This window comes from Jaculus jaculus, chromosome 8 (genome assembly GCF_020740685.1).
Source record: "Jaculus jaculus isolate mJacJac1 chromosome 8, mJacJac1.mat.Y.cur, whole genome shotgun sequence".
NCBI lineage: Eukaryota > Metazoa > Chordata > Mammalia > Rodentia > Dipodidae > Jaculus > Jaculus jaculus.
This window is the reverse complement of record NC_059109.1, coordinates 60,753,939-60,771,140: the sequence shown is the minus strand read 5'-3', so window position 1 is coordinate 60,771,140 and position 17,202 is coordinate 60,753,939. Positions and strand designations below refer to the sequence as shown.

At 42.2% G+C, this 17,202-nt stretch overlaps 1 protein-coding gene across 10 annotated transcripts in view; it reads left to right on the top strand.

The window, feature by feature from the left end:
* Window positions 1–17,202, top strand: part of Ryr3 (ryanodine receptor 3) — a 598,743-nt gene that overhangs the window by 369,715 nt on the left and 211,826 nt on the right. For all 10 annotated transcript variants that reach the window (XM_045155998.1, XM_045155993.1, XM_045155990.1 and 7 more), the window contains 4 exons: window positions 11,985–12,258; window positions 13,872–13,986; window positions 15,525–15,654; window positions 16,744–16,847. In XM_045155998.1, coding sequence (XP_045011933.1) covers window positions 11,985–12,258; window positions 13,872–13,986; window positions 15,525–15,654; window positions 16,744–16,847 — 623 coding nt within the window. The remainder of the gene's footprint in view (window positions 1–11,984; window positions 12,259–13,871; window positions 13,987–15,524; window positions 15,655–16,743; window positions 16,848–17,202) is intronic.

Genomic DNA, 17,202 nt, shown 5'->3' with positions numbered 1-17,202 from the left:
TAGCTCCAGGTTGTCAGGCCAATGTGATTAGGACAGTTTCATAGGGTTCACAGCCAGAGTCAGGAGAGGAGGCTCTATATCTCATGCTCATACTCCCATGGCTACCTCAGCAGACCACCAATCCATAAAAACCTACTTCTTTTTGTTAAACCAAAGGGTTACTTTGCCTAAATAATGATGATGATGATGTAAGGATTAGGCTAATTTCTCATCATGTCTCTGCTACATCTGTCTTTTCATACATGAATGCCAGTCATGAAGACTAAAGCTAATTCAGGTACAGTTGTTAACACATTGTCTAACACTCTTAGTAAATCCTGGCTATTATTATTGTAATGAGAACAATCAAGGTGTTTAAATTTTGTCATGTTCCTCAGCCAATATAGAAAAAGCTCATACAGAGCAAAGACATGATGTGCCTACTACATGCTGCGAGCCTCAGAGCCAGCCCCATATCCCCAGGGGCTGCTGTTCGTGTGCTAATGTCATGGTAATCAGATCAAAGCAGCTCTTTTTTTATCACTCAAGTGTTCCAAGTTGTCTTCACAGGTGTCATCTCAGAACCTTGAAGCATCCTTCCCAGTCATCCCTTGTTCTAGTGAAATGAGGCAAGTAAGTCCCTACTGTGTGGATCTTGGGCCAGAGAAGCACTGAGGATGCTTAGAAAAATGACCATGATAAATTTTCCAAAAGTCTCCTTGCAGTCAATAGATTTAACTTTCTTTGACCGTCCTTCTAGGAAGCAGTAGATGTTTGATCATTTTGTGGTTTTGACCTGAGAATAGCTTGAGGGTCTGAGGCCTTCTCCCCCTGCCAGTCTTGCAAAATGCATGTAGAGTATATGACTGTGCCTTATGAACCCTGACACAGGACATTTCCTCTCCCTGCCAGCAGCCAGGAGAGCCATCAAAAAGACCATCAAGTTGTCACAGATCATCTTCTCCACCTAAGTGTGCATTGATGCTTGGTTAATGATCACCTATACCCATGGCCATCAGAAACTGTTGGTTTTGAAAATGTGTTTGATCTCTTCAACCCCAGGTTTTACCCTTAGGAAAAGCAAGCTATATAACATTGAAATAGTACATTAAAATGGTGGTAAAACTATGCTTATTTAACCCAGTGAATCTGTAAGCTTTCATTTATCTCTTGAAGAGATTAGTACCACCTTTTAAGAATATTAAGCCACAGCAACTAGACTTCATAGAAGTGAACACAGATACAAAGAGGTGGGTGACTTGTCCAAGGGCACACAGCCAGAGCTGAAACAAAGTACACTTGTGCCATTCCCAGTGCCCTGTTGCTATACAGCTGGCCCACAGCTTGGGCTGTCAGTTTCTTCAAGAGGAATTTTACAGGGTAATTTTATTTTATTGGTAAAGGAATTAAGGCTCTGTGAAAGTGAGTAATCTGAGTAGTAGAGTGTCAAGAAAAGAACTAAAACTTTATGATTTTGAGGATTCTATTCCTGAATTTATTTCACAGTTTATTTATTTATGAGAGCATTTAGACAGTATACATAATATAAATTTAAAGCATTAATAAAGATAACTGCTCTTTCTGAATTTTATGAAGGTAAGCAATTCCAATGTAATAAAATACATGAGAATAGATTCTAGTTACTTGGGTCTGAATCCTAGTTCTGCCATTTACCAGTTGTGATTGTTGGGCAAGTTCTTAGTTTCTGTATGATCCATTTCCTTGTACACAAAAGACAAATTATAACATAAATATTCAGTAAAGCATGGGGCTGGAGAGATGGCTCAGCAGTTAAAGATTCAACAAAACTGTGCAGTGTAATGCTCTGGTAGCTGGAAGTGTTAATACATCTGAGCTTCTAAGTGAGCTTACAAAGCATGAATCATAAGAACTTTCTCCATATTTATCATGCCGGTGCCTTCAGCAAGCAGGCAACATAAAACCCAACTTGTGTAGATGGCCAGTGAGAGGCCTTACTGACTGGCATGCCTATGGTGTTGTTCTACAATCCAGCTTTGTGTTCAGGATGGCAGGAAGACACTAGCTGCAGCATGGGCCTCGTGTACATTCTGTATACTATCCCAGGGAATAGTAAGAGTTTCTCCTACTCAGATATCCTGATAAAAGATACTAGAGTTGCCGTTGATTGGAGAACTTTGTCACAAACCAACTCATGATGCGCTAGTGACTATAACCTAGAATAGAAGAAACCTACTTGATGAAAGCTGAAAGAGCCCACCTTTGAAATGTAGTTGGGTCCCTAAAGAGAATGAGCCACCAGTTGGAGAATATCTATGCCAAGAATGAGAAATGAGTGCTGCCATGTCAGAAGAAGAGCCACGTGGGTTCTGAGTGGTGTGGTCAGTGTAATGGTGTGCATAGCAGTTGTCCTCCATAGCACTGCCCATTACTCAGTAGTGCATGTGCAGCTAGTATCAGCCCAGCCTTGCTGCCTCGAGGTGGAGGCAAAGGAAACCACTCTCAGGACCTGGACATGGCTGTATGTGACCTCTGCATGTTGTCCAGTGGCCCATGGCAGCTCTACACTGGGTATTCTCTGTGTTTAATCTTGGTTTTGTTGGTCTTGAGCTCTAGACCAGTGGTATAAAGACCTCAACAGCCACCAGAATTTTAGTTTTAGAAAATAAATTTTAAAAACTCTCATCCAGGAATTTGTATCAGTTAGAGTATATGAATTTCCTAGTGGTTGCTGTAGCAAATTACCATAAACTTTTTGGTGCCACAAGCAATTCATATTACTGTATTATAAAGATCACAGTATAAAATAAGTTAACAAAACTATATTCCTTAAGGATTTTCTAAGGAAGAACTCATTCCTTGCCTCTCCCTATATTCAAGCAATGGATGGTCCCTTTCTCTAATAGTAACACTCTGACCTCTGCCTATGTCATCTGTGAAGAGTCCTTCTCTGCTAACTCTACCCCTCCCATAAGTATTGTTATAATTAAGTTATCCCCAGAGTATTGGTCAGCATTCTCTAGAGGAGTAGAACTGAAAAAATATTCATTGCAAAGGGGGCTTATTAGATTGTCTTACAAGATACGGATTGAGTAGGAGAGCCTGAGAACCTGGTAGCTGCTCAGTCCTCAAGTACGGATGCCTTAAAAGTACCAATCTAGTTCTGAAGGCCTGGAGGTTTACTAGAGAGTTGCTTGACTTCAGTTCATGTTGGAAGGCAGAAGAAGCTGGGTTCTAATGTCAGTGAAGGATGGCAGCACCAAGGTAGATGCCCTCACCTGCAAAGAGTAGAGGTGTGCAGCAGCAAGCACACCACTGCTTTTCCTCTCAGCCTTCACATCTGGGCTGCTGCAAGAGGTCTGACCACTCTAGGGAAGTGTCTTCCTCCCTCCGTTAACCCTTCCAGGAAACCCCTCACACACTTGCCCTGACTGAATCAAGTAGACACTGGAGATGAACCATCACACCTCCCAGATATTATCCTCCCAGAATCTTTCATTGAATCACATCTTCAACATCCCCTTGACATTCTAGGGTAGCATTCACAGATTATGGGGATTGTTTTATGTATGTGTAAGAGGATCATTATTCAGCCTGTTAAAGGGAAGAAAAAACAAAGGTGAAAATCCACTTGTTTCCTCCCCAAGTTGGGAGCTAATCCAGGGCTTTGCACTTACCAGACAAGTTGCTAAGTCCTTATCCCTTACTTGTTCTTTACACATGGAAGTGCTCCACCACCTGTTCTTGCCATAGGCCAAATTTTTAGTCACCTAGAATTTAAAGATAAGTGAACATCATTTGGATGCACATAATTATTTTTCTTTTTCCTCTGTAATATGAACATTAAAACTTGCTTTCTAAAGTTAACCTAAGTACAGCGCAATGTTTGTTTGCTCTTTCTTCTTAATGTAATTGGAAGAATTTCCTTTCTTTCAAATTGACTTAAGAGTGCTTGGAGCAATGCAACAGTACAGGTGTCCAGCAGCCACCTTTATCAAAGGGTAAGTATACAATTCATTGTGCAATGGCCACTTGGCTTAGAACCAAAATTTGGAGATGCTTTGCCTACTTAAATTACAAACCTGTGCTTTGAGAATTAATGAACCTTCTTTTGTAGTGACTGGTGTTAGTAAACTGATAGTATGACCATTTAATGGTAAGTTACTGTGACAGTGGCTGGTGACTACAGAACTTCCCTGTAAGGGTCACATGTGGCAGGCTTAGAGTCCCTAAATCAAAGAATAAAGTTAGAAGATGCCTAATGAAGGGAAGTAAACAACTAAATGAGAAGTAATAGCTGGGGTCCCAAACTGATGAACTAAGGCTAGCTCCAATGGGAAGATACTCTAACCCTTTGTGTACAGAACTACTCCAAACACTGAATAGCTGTTTTTCTTCTAAAGTAGCCACCAGGCATCAAGTCTTCCTAAACCTTTGAAATATTTCCATTCGGAGTTAACGTCAATGATCATTTTAAATGTGGTTTGTAGATCATATATTTGATATAACTGCCTAAGTGTGGCTATCTCTAATTACACTAATTGCAAAAATGTAGTGAGTTAGAATGTTCATAATAACCTCATCAGTGAAGTCATTTGTAATTATTAAGAAAATCACATGCATATGACTCACTTCCTTCAACATATTATTTGAGGACTTGCTTCACATCATTAGTTGTCTTTTCCTCTTTCTTTCTTCCTTCTTTCCCTTCCTTCCTTCCTTCCTTTCTATCCTTTGGAAATACCTACGTGCTATTACTTTCTAAAATCCTATAACATGAACCATCTAACAATTCATTTGGCAGTGCCCTTTCAACGCTCTCTACTTTGTCAGTGGTTGAAAATTGTGCAGTTGCAAGAAGCTCTTGTTGAAGCATCTTCTTCATGTGTGCTGGGAGTTCTGGATGAGATTATGGAACACTTGTTTGAGAGAGAAAGCTGAGGCCATGCATTACTGCAAATGGTACATTTAAGGCCTTTACCCCACACTTCCCTTGCTTCTAGCAAGGCTGTCCCCTGTCAGGAGTTCTGTCTTTTTTAATACTAATATAACTTCTTATGTGGTCATTGTAGATCAGTATTTCCAAAGATTAATTTACAAAAGCAACAGAAATGAAATCAGATTTAGTTGGACCTGTTACTACTACATCTTCTTTTATTATAAGGAGGTCTAAATATATCCCAATAAATCTTTGAAAATCCTTTCAAAATTGTCAGCATTTCCTATTTATACAAGATGTAAGCAAAAATACTCAGTGTAGGGACTCTAGCTGAGAATTATCTCTTGGAGAAAGGCAGGGTATCAGACTCATTGAGGGAAGAGTACAGCCTTCTCCATCAGATACTTTAGATGTTACTTGGAAAGTCTCTGTGAAGTTCATGATAGAATATTTCTTCTCAGCATCTTTACTATCCACATTATGGGAACTGTGATGGTTTGATTCAGGTGTCCCCCATAAACTTAGGTGTTCTGAATGCTAGGTTCCCAGCTGATAGAGATTTGGGAATTAAAGCCTCCTGGAGGCAGTATATTGTTGGGGGCAGGCTTATGGGTGTTATAGCCACTTTCCCCTTGCCAATGTTTGGCATACTCTCCTGCTGCTCTTGTCCACCTGATGTTGGCCAGGGGGTGATGTCCACCCTCTGCTCATGCCATCATTTTCCCTGCCATCATGGAGCTTCCCCCTTGAGCCTGTAAGCCAAAGTAAACCTTTTTTCCCACAAGCTGCTCTTGGTTGGGTGATTTCTACCAGCAATGCGAACCTGACTGCAATAGGAATCTAGTTTCGAACTGTAAGAAATTTAAGATAAAGGAGCCTTTGGAAGAGAGGGGGATCTTACAGTTTCTCTTCTAATTTCCATTGGATGTGTACATGACTATAGAAGTTGCACATCCTTATAAATTGTCTTATTTTTTAAATGTTTTAGATAACACACTTTTCCCCACTATTCCACTATTTCATTGAAGGCCTACATGTATTATTTGGTTTCTTCAACTAGGCTGCTGTGGGTAATAACCTTGTCCTGAAATTGTTTCATAGAGGGCATTTAACTCAACCTTGGGTACTTAATAAGTACCCAAAAAAGACCATTGTTTTAAAAGCTAATTTAGAAGAGACACAGTGGGAGGTAACTCTGCTGTTCAGTCAAGAATAGGCAGAAACTTGTGCATGAGATATGTCCTGGGTCCTGGATGCACACTGACTCTAGGCAGAGTCTCCTGTGAGTGGCAGCAGTGCCTTCCAGCACTAATGACAGCAAAGTCATTGACGTGGGGTCAGCTAATGCTCAGGAAAAAGAACCAAGTGTCTGCCTCCCTGCCTGCAGCATACCTGCTTCCTTGTGCCTCATACTGGCTGCACAGCTGATCTTGCAGCCACAGAATAACACAGGCTCAGCCCCTCCTTCCTCTAAAGGTGATTGATCTGAGGTCCAAATTAAGGAAGGGAAAAGCAATCAGAGAGCTTTAGGCCAGCAGGGACCCTGCCAATAATGGCCAGAGCCCTTGACTGCCAGGATTCAATCTTCAAAATAATGTTTCCTTAATCCTCATTTTATTTCTCAGTGTGAGGTGCCTTGCTCTTCTTATCCTTGCCTGCAATCCACCTTCCATCCAGAAACAAACCTAGAAATCTTCTAAGCGCTAGCTTTCTGGATTCAGAACTCAGCTCCTTGATTAGACTCGCACAGCCTAATGGAGTGTGCTCATCTTAGCTAGAGAGATTTTGCTTTCCAGTGATATCTTCCTCCTCTTCCTAGACCTTGGTACATCCAACAGTGGGTCTCAAAATTTTTTTGGGTCTTTTCCACCCTTTGCCCTCTTATAAATTACCGAGGAACTTTAAGATCTAGTTAATATTATTCATACCTATCAATGTTTTCTGAATTATAAATTAAAAGTGAGATATTCTATAATTTTAATTCATCTAGTTATTGTGTGTGTGAGAGAGAGAGAGATGCACATATTCATATTCACATGTGTGAGTGCAGGAGCACATGCGGAGGCCAGAAGACAGCTTTCAAGCATTGGTCCTCAAACTGCGCCTCTTTTTGAGGCAAGGTTTCTCGTTCTCGTAGTTGTTCTCTGCTGCATTCACCAGGCTAGCTAGTCTGTGAGCTTCTGGGACATTCTGCCTCTACCTCTCATTTTGCTGTTAGTATGCTGGGATTACAAAAGCCCACCATGGCTTCAGCTTTCATGTGGGATCTGGGGATCTAAATTCAGCCTTGTGGGGCAAGCATTTTGATCACAGAGCTCTCTCTCCAAGCTATATAATATAGTATAATAATATAATATAATATTTTTCATATAATATTTTTAAGCATCACTGGTTTTCTTACTGCTAACCAGAGGCAACTTAGGGAAGAGTAGTGTTTATTTCAGCTTACAGTTCCAGAGTAGAGTCCATCATGAGGAGCAGGAAGTTGGCGTCACATGGTCAACATCACTATGGAAGAATGAAAGAGAGAAAGAAGCACAAGTGGTTCCCAGCTGTAATCGTTCAAGGCCTGCCTCTGGTGGCATACTTCCTTTAGGAAGCTCCACCTTTGGAAAGGTTCTCTAGCTGCTGGGGACCAAGTGTTCAAACCCATGAGCCTGTGGGTGGGAGCATTACATTCATTATCATGGTCTCTCCACTGCCAGGATGGTACAGGGCATTGCATTCAACACCACAGCCCTATTACATATCACATAAGTAATAACCTTTCATGGAAAACAACTAAGTAAACAACCCAAAGCCATGGAAGAATGACAGCATTTTATGTTTTTTTTAATAAATCTCTTTAATGTCTGAAAGCAGCTGGGTTCTTATATTTGGCTAAAAATACAAAGAAAATTGGCTTCAAACAGACATATAACTGGAAGAAGAGGAGTAATTTTTGTGGCTTTCCCATGCAATTGTGGATCTTCTTTACTGTTACTGCATAAAAACTGAATAAGGGGGACTGGAGAGATGGCTTAGCAGTTAAGCGCTTGCCTGTGAAGCCTAAGGACCCCGGTTTGAGGCTCGGTTCCCCAGGTCCCACGTTAGCCAGATGCACAAGGGGGCGCACGCGTCTGGAGTTCGTTTGCAGAGGCTGGAAGCCCTGGCGCGCCCATTCTCTCTCTCTCCCTCTACCTGTCTTTCTCTCTGTGTCTGTCGCTCTCAAATAAATAAATTTAAAAAAAATTTAAAAAAAAAAACTGATTAAGGGGCTGGAGAGATGGCTTAGTGCTTAAGACATCTGCCTGCAAAGCAAAAGGATCCTGGTTCGATTCTCCAGGACCCATGTAAGCCACATGCACAAGGGGGTATACGCTTCTGGAGTGGGTTGTTTGATTTTTTTTTATTGTTTAGTTTTTTGAGTTGCTTGTAGATTCTAGATATTATGCTTCTGTCAGTGTTATAGCTGCAAATACTTTCTGCCATTCAGTGGGTAGTCTATTGGATCTGCTTATGGTATGTTTGTCTGTGCAAAAGCTTTTTAGGTTCATGAGATCCCATTGGTTATGTGCTTGTTTAATTTCCTTGGCTCCTGGGGTTTTGTTCAGGAAGTCTTTTCCTAGTCCTATATCATGGAGAGTGCTACCTAGTTTTTCTTCCAGTAGTTGAAGTGTTTAGGTCTTATAGTGAGGTCTTTAATTCATTTGGACTTGGTTTTTGTGTATAGTGAAATGAGTGGGTCTAGTTTCATTTTCCTACATATGGTCATCCAATTTTTCCAACACCATTTGGTGAAGATGCTATCTTTTCTCCAGTCTACATTATTGGCACCTTTGTCAAAGATCAAGCAGTTGTAGTAGCTTTCCCTAAAGTCTGGGCAGTGGGAGGGGACAGAAATGGATCTGGCCTACTCACTCCAAACTGTTGCGCCTACCCACACACTGGCATGCAAGGAACTCAGACCAGGGAGGAGGTGGGAGGAGCCAGATATGGGTCAGGCTTACTCACTGCAGACAGCCCTGCCTGCCCACACACTGAGCACACAGGGAACTTCCTCCTCTGGCTTTGCAGGCAAATGCCTTAACAACTAAGCCCAACATCTGACTTATTTGATAAGGATGTTCCAGGCATGGTTATATGCATTAATTATTTTAATAATCATGCAAAGGTAACTTGAGGGCATAACACATTATAGGAAATAATGTCCTCTTTAAGCTTTCAACCCTGGTACATCTTGGTGGCTCTGCTGGATCTAATTAAAATATAAGGAGCTCTCAGTGGCATTCCTACTAGGTGTATAAAGCAGCATTTTGTGTCTAGGGGTATAGCTCAGTAGTAGTGCATTTGCTCAACATGGGTTCCAACTCCAACCCTGTAAAACAGCAATGACAAGACAAAACAAAGAAAGAACAACAAAAACCTCCAACTTCTTTTTCCATTTTCTGCCTCCATAGTGTTTAGATCTTCCAAATTCATTCTGTCCACATGTGCTGGTGGGTGCTGTGTGTTAAGCATATGTCAGACCACTAAATATGTTGTTCTTTTTGTAGTTTTTATAGTATTCCTTTTTCCCCAGCTTCTTTTCTTGTCATAGTTACTGTTTTCTTCACTTACTGGACCTTGGTCCTACAATTTTAAACTGTGTCCAACAGTCATGGCTTGAAATGCCATACCTCCACTGAGTTACATGTTCCCATAAGCAAGACAGTACTAATGAATTTTGCTTTCTCCTTTTCTGGCTATACTTGGCTGCACATATTTTTAAGTTGCTCTTCAGCTTGCTCATACAGATGTGCTTAATTCTCCCATTTTCTTATACCTTTGGTCAAGCCAGCCAATGTTGGGTGCAGTTATCCTGCAGGCTAAAGGGCTATTCCTCCCCTGTCCTAAGAAAAGGAGTCTGTTGTATAGATTGCATTCTCTAAACTACAAATAATGACAGGTCTTAAGTTGATGTGAGACTAAGAGCTCAAACAAGCCCTGAGCTGATCTGAAGTACAGGTTAAGAGAAAGCTAATATTTGTTGGGTTTTATTATGACTCTGCAAAATTCCCTGTTGAAGAGAAGATAGTCTTTGAGCTGATGAGTGATCCTACCTGCTCATGGTTTCTCTCTTGTGATAGACACTGTGGTAATATTTATATCCTTGTAGAGGATTTGGCTGGTTGTGGGGAGAACTGTAATTCTTTCATAACAGGATGTAGGATTTAGAGGAAATAGTACTTACAGGACTAGAAAAACTTTTGTCAGGTGCAAGAGTCTCTGTGTTTTCTTGTTTTGCTTTTATTGTTTCTATGCTAACTAGAGAAACAAGAACAGCCACACAAGATAAATAACTCCAGCCCCTCCCGAGGCTATCACACTTAACAGGTATCAAGTGTCAGCTGTCCCTGATTAGCAAGATAGTTTAACTGAGCTTCCTTCTAGTTGGAGTATCCTTTTTTAAGTGTTTCAGTTTATGTCTCTCATCTAAACCTAAAACACCCACAGAGTTGATAGACACAGCAGTAAGTTAAATTAGTTCTTTACATCTCAAGCTTTTCGAGCTTTGGTGACTAAATTCTATTTTTAAATCCTTATGGTAAGCCAGGAGTGTCTGTAGAACAGACATCTGTGTATATTGATGTGGAACAGAAAATTTGACTATTGGAGATGGCACAGCCTATAGAAAGCATATATCTGAATTTCTTCCTAGCTCTCTACTAATAGACTCATTCCCCTCACTTCGCCTTAGCTCTGGTTTATCACCTGGTCTCAATGCCATCCATACCTTGCAGGAATGTGACAGACTATGGGAGATCTGTGCAACTAGGATTGATGAGCAGTGTTTCTTGCCTCTTGTCATAGCATCTCCTAGATGTGTTAATGACATGGGAGGGATAAGCAAAACAAGAGGGGTCCTTTTCCACCTCATCCACCTGCATAGATCTGCCTCTGTCCTCTGATCATTTTCCTAAGCCAAAGCCAATATGTAGCTAGCAGAGAGCATGTGAGCCAACCACTGAGGGCCCTTGGCTGTCTTGGGTCCCATATTTTTTGATCTCTCCTTTACCTGTATAAGTAGTAATGTTTCTGTATGGCCAGCAAGAACCTTGACAAATACCAAGTTCAGAGTCAAAGTGGTTTCTTTCTTACACAATGCCAGCTTATTCCTGCCAGAGACCCAAGGCTACGAAGTCAGTTGCATTGGTGATGAGTGGTCAGAAGTCTAGTTCTAAGCTGTCAATCCTGACAGTGTCCTCTCTGCCCCTTCCTCTCCAACTCCTAATGTATTTTATGTTCATTCCATCTAAAATATCTTTTGTGACTCTTGAATCAATAGTTTTGCTTAGTTGGTCCACAGTATGGGGTGTCTCTAACATACTTGGAGATAGTCCCTTAAGTGATAAGCCTCAGTGCTGAGCTTATTTTACTCTAAAGAATACTTGGCCAATGTTTTTTTTTTTTTTTTTCCACACCTTCACCCACCCAGAACTAGTCACTCTGTCTCATTATACTTGAAAGAAACTCCATTGTATCATTTACTATATTACATTGTATTATAAAAACAGTAAATTTTTACTATAGAGCAAAAAATGAAAAGAATTGGCTTGTGAGTTCCCCAGAGGCAAGAATGGAGTCTTATTATTCAATTTCTATCATTTCAAACATTGTTTAATCAAAAAAGAGGATAGCAACGGAGAAATGCCTCAGTGGGTAAGGCACTTACCTTCAAAGCCTAACAACCTGGTTTCAATTCTCCAGTACCCATTTAAAGACAGATGCACAAAGTCGCACTTGTGTCTGCAGTTCATTCGAGGTGGCCAGAGGCCCTAGTGTTCCCATTCTTTTTCTCTCTCACTTTCACTTTCTCATTCTCTCTCTTTCCCCTTGCAAATACATTAAAATAGAAAGAATTAAAAAAGAGGATAGCACTTTTAATTTACAGTTGTAATATCTTTTATTATTGTATAGATGGCATGTTGATTCTTGCTGTCATACCCTACCCTTATAATAAAAACTTTTTAAAATCTGGACCAACTGTTGGTATGTCTGGTACATGAAGGAAATGGTTGCTGAGCTGGGACTGTGACAATACTGGTCCCTCTTGTTCTCCTTCCAGCAACACTGAAGGAACTAGTCTCACAGACAATGATCCGCTGGGCCCAGGAGAACCAGATCCAGGATGCAGAGCTGGTCCGGATGATGTTCAACCTCCTCCGAAGGCAATATGATAGTATCGGGGAGCTGCTGCAGGCACTGCGGAAGACGTACACCATCAGCCAGGCCTCTGTGAGCGACACCATCCACCTGCTGGCTGCCCTGGGCCAGATTCGGTCCCTCCTGAGTGTCAGAATGGGCAAGGAAGAAGAGCTGCTCATGATCAATGGGCTGGGGTAGGTCACTCACTGTCACATGCACTTCTCTAGAAATCTGACCTCTCTCCTTCTGGCATTATATCCTTGATACAGGACCTATATTTGTTATTTGAGACCTGCCACCTGCTATCCGAGGTAAAGGGGCATCACTTAAATAAATGAGGATGAAGCTTGGAGATAGCAGTGATTTAGTTTGAATATTATGAAAATAACCAAACGGAAGCCATAAAACACTCCAGAGGACAGGAGGAAGGGGTGGTATTTTTAACACAAGACAGAAACAATTGAGGTTTTGCACTAGATATCATCTTAGGCTTCTGAAATATTGCCACCTGACCCCTTTTGCTTGTCTAACCTAGGATGCCATTTTCAGTAGTTCTGTGTGATGTTTTACTATAACAGTAGCTCATGGATATGCCTCACAAACCAGGCAGACACAATTCATAGGAATATAGGAATTTCTATGCCAGGAGGATTTCCTTTGATCACCCTCCCTACATCCTTGTGCTGGCCAACTACGTAAGCATCACTGAGACCTAGGAATGGAACTGTGAGGTTACTCTGGGGAGAAAGGTGTGAGCAAATACATTCCTCAAATTCTTTCCCAAAAAGACATCTTGTAATAGAAATGAAGAGATTTTTATAACAGGAAAATGAACTGCAGATTAGCCTTTCTCCAAGCCTGTGCAGTGGACATCTTCACCTGAAAAACAGGTGCCTAAGGGTAGTATTCTATGCCCTACCAGCCAGGTAACAGGAAACTACCATCCCTCCCCCCCACACACACACACACGCCTTCACTTTTCTATAGCTTCATTCCCTGAATTTATTTTGAACACCTTAAAGACATAATGCTTCTTCCCTTTTAATATCACTGGATCATTGGTTTTAAAAACTGACATCTAGCCAGGTGTGGTGGCACATGCCTTTAATCCCAGCACTTGGGAGGCAGAGGTAGGAGGATCGCCATGAGTTCGCGGCCACCCTGAGACTCCATAGTGCATTCCAGGTCAGCCTGGGCTAGAGTGAGACCCTACCTCAAAAAAACAAAAAAAGAAAAAAAAACCAGCATCCACAACTTCAACACCTAACATTAAATCACTTTTTCTTTTTATTTGCAAGGAGAGAGAGAAAGAAAGAAAGCAAAAGACAGACAGACAGAGAGAGAATGGGCACACCAGGGCCTCCAGCCACTGCAACTGAACTCCAGATGAATGTGCCCTTGCGCATCTGGCTTACATGGATCCTGGGGAATTGAACCTGGGTCCTTTGGCTTAGCAGGCAAATGCCTTAACTGCTAAGTCATCTCTCCAGCCCTAAATCCCCTTTTAAAAAGTGTACAGTCCTATTATTAAGAAATTTAAGTACTGAGACATAAACAAAAAGACAAAAAATAAGTCCCTAAGATCATAGATATGTCATTAAAAAGAAACATTTTAAAGAAAAGAAAATGCTTGGAATTATTTTGTAATCCTTTATTTAAAATTCCATGTGTATTCTGTCTGACCTAGTATATTCTTATCTTTTTCAGCCTATCACTTTACCCCCAATGTGCTTGTGTGTTCTCATTCCTCAATTTTTATGACACATAAATACCAGATGCTGAAGTCTTTATCTTCTCATTATCTTAGGGACATAATGAACAACAAGGTGTTTTACCAGCATCCCAACCTCATGAGAGTCCTGGGTATGCATGAGACAGTAATGGAGGTGATGGTGAATGTGTTGGGTACAGAGAAGTCACAGGTAATTCCATGCAGAAGATTTGGCCAAAACTTGGCTCTTGGGGCAGGGGCACATGGTGAACCTGTTCAGGGATTCAGGGCCAGTGTTAATTATCTCAGTCTCTCTTCCTGGAGACAGGGAAAGAGATACACATACCAAAGAGGAGGGAAGCAATGAGATACTACTGCGGGCTGGGGTCCAGCTGAGGAGGAGTTCCAGATCTGTGAGAGCACTCCAGCTCCCAAAGCTTGGGCGTCCTCCCAGCTCTTCCACTACTCACTCTAGCAGCTAAGTGTACTCTCAGTGTTCTGCTACCCTGCTCCTCCCAAGATAGACTAATCCTGCCTCCCATGTGGGAGCCTGCTGCACTTTGCGCACTCAGAGGAGGCTGTGCTAGAGGCGTGCAGTTGTTAAGAATGACCTGGCAGCATTTCCTGGGGAGAGTTCATGTTTCCTCTGTCAGCCAGGCTCCTGAAAAAGTTGAGTTTGCTTGCCAACTCCTGCCTCAAGCCAGTACAGCTCCTCTGATGAGGGGAAATGAGTGGAGGTAGGGCACAATTGGGTGTTTTGCTTAGCTCATCTGAGGTCCTACTTAGACTTGGATGGCTTCTGGAAGTGGCCAGTGGGGTATGATTTCCATTGTGTTAATTCCAGAATGCCCAGGTCCCAGGAAGAAGTGACTTCCAGTACAGTTTCATTAGTATTTGCAGGTGGGAATGTCAAGGGGGAAGAGAAGCCAATCATACACCTCCTCTCCCTGGCTTCCTTCAGATCTCTTGGGAAAGTACATCTCTCTAGAAGATCCCTGAGTGCCCTAGTGACTATAGATCTCAGGATTGTGGTTCTTAAAGCATGGTCCCTGGTTCTAAAGGGGAAAGGGGAGATTGAGGTCTTTCTGTGATGCAAAGCAAAGTTACTAATGATACCATTTATTGGGCATCTTGTGATTAAAACTACAAAGTAGCCTGCAATAGAGATGCTAACTACTCTGTTCAGCTAGGAAGCCAAGCAAATCAGCTGTAGCATGGATGGCAGCTCCATCCCGAATGGCACGAGTCTGACTATGAGTGCTCCGGGAGCCTATACGAAAGAAACAGCCAACAACAATAATCGGAGGCTTACTGAAACAGAGGGCGATGTTCTTCAGACTTGAGACCAGCCTTGAGCCAGGGGGCTTGGGCTTTAATGTACTGGCTGGTCTTGTTCTTCTGTGGTCCCCATCTGCCTTTCTGATATTAGCATTTAGGGTGTACTTGCTCCTCCCTCGCTGGAAACAGCAGTAGTCTAGTGCAGGGTCATGGGACACCCGGGGAAAATGGAATTATGCTTCATAGCTATGTTCCTTTAGAGGAAAGACCCGTGGGGACCTAGTGTTACCTCCCAGTGTTTTTGGAAGCCTTTTGTTAGTTGTACACTCCTGTCTGTGGATAAGTTTTGGGGGAAAGCAGAAGTAAAGAGAATATTCATTTTCCACCCTATGAGTATCATTTTGAGCTCTGACTTTTCATAGAAGCCTTGTGATAGATTCTGTCTCTGACACTTCCTACTTCTCCCTACAGATTGCCTTCCCAAAGATGGTTGCTAGCTGTTGTCGCTTCCTTTGCTATTTCTGTCGAATTAGCCGGCAAAATCAGAAGGCCATGTTTGAGCACCTAAGTTACCTGCTGGAGAATAGCAGTGTGGGCCTAGGTATGCACAGCTCGTCATGACTTTCACATTTGGACACAGGTCACACTCTCCCTACTGACCACTTAAGAGATAAAGGGAAAGGAGCATGTGCATGCTACAATACTTTAAATACAAAAGCAGGGCCAGCCTGTTCTAAAAACAAGTGTATAAAAACATGTTTGTGATCTCCAGCCTAAGTTTCTGCCACCAGCTAGCCTTGGTGACAGAGCTGTTGGTACTGTCACACTCCTCTCTCAGCCCACTCCACTGATCAGGAAGCAGAGCTCACAAGATCAAGAGCATGGATCTAATCTTGATTTTTTGTTTTTGTTTGTTTGTTTGGTTGCTGTTTTTTTTTGGGGGGGGGGGTTGGCTACCTGCAAGGTCTATTCCTTTCCCATCAACCCTCAGCAAGTACTGCCCTTAGCTGTGTGGCAGACTGGCCAGGAGCGACTCTGTATAAACAGTTCACTCCATCAAAGCCAAGAGAAAATCAGCCCAGTCAGTATGCCTGACTCACTGTTCTGGATGTAAACCACATGGATAGATGGAATACATGAACACATGAACTTGAAATCTGAAACCTCGCTTTCTTTCATTCAACTGTAAGCTCGGGCTATCACCCTTTTTGTAAAATGCCATCTGAAGCTTTTCTTAATTGTAGCTTAAAAGACAAAGAAACTAAATATGAGAATCACAAATATTGGTGACCTAATACAGCTACATAAGCTAATGCAATTCGGTTCTATTTTTAAACTCGTGGTGGTGAGCCCAAAAAGTCTAAGTCATTTTTTCATCAGATGAGAGGGATGAAATTGGAGCCTAATGAGTTTTTCTGTTACAAAGGCACTTGAAAATACATAGTCCCAATCGATTCTGTAACTGATTTTGTATTTTTCAGGGCTCACAATTAGTCGTGAGTGAGCCGTGAGCCGTGGGGAGAAAGAGCAGCGAATGGGACTTTGAGTTGAGCGAGCTGCTCCTAGGAAAGCAATGTGGGCCAGGTTCCAGTGCGTTTGCCGCCCTCTCCCGCCCACTTTGTGCACTTCAATCTCAACTCAGATGTGGGTGACCACTTTGTCCCTTTCTGCTCCTTTTCTCCTGTGCCAGCTTCCCCATCGATGAGGGGGTCCACCCCACTGGATGTCGCAGCCTCCTCGGTGATGGACAACAACGAGCTGGCACTGGGCTTAGAAGAGCCGGACCTAGAGAAGGTAAGCGTCTGAAGAAAACCAGCCGACCTTCAGGCTGCTGTTAGACCTGCTTCGCCTGGTGAGCTTGCCACGGCAATGATGGAAATGTGGAGGAAGGCGAGCATGGGACACCAGCACAGAAATTAGGACAAAACAGTGAGGCCTAGGCAAAGATAGTCAGTGTCATAGGTGTGAATCCATGGGCACTTGTGTTCCTTCTGGTGCAGGTCCCGCCTCACTGGTCTACATGTAATATCACCAGACCCTAATCAAGTTTCTAATTAAACTGTGTGCCATCTAATGCGTGAGTTTGCCTGTGGAAGAAAGAAACCTGATGGGACATTACAAAATGTCCTTTCCATAGGCATCTGAGAAA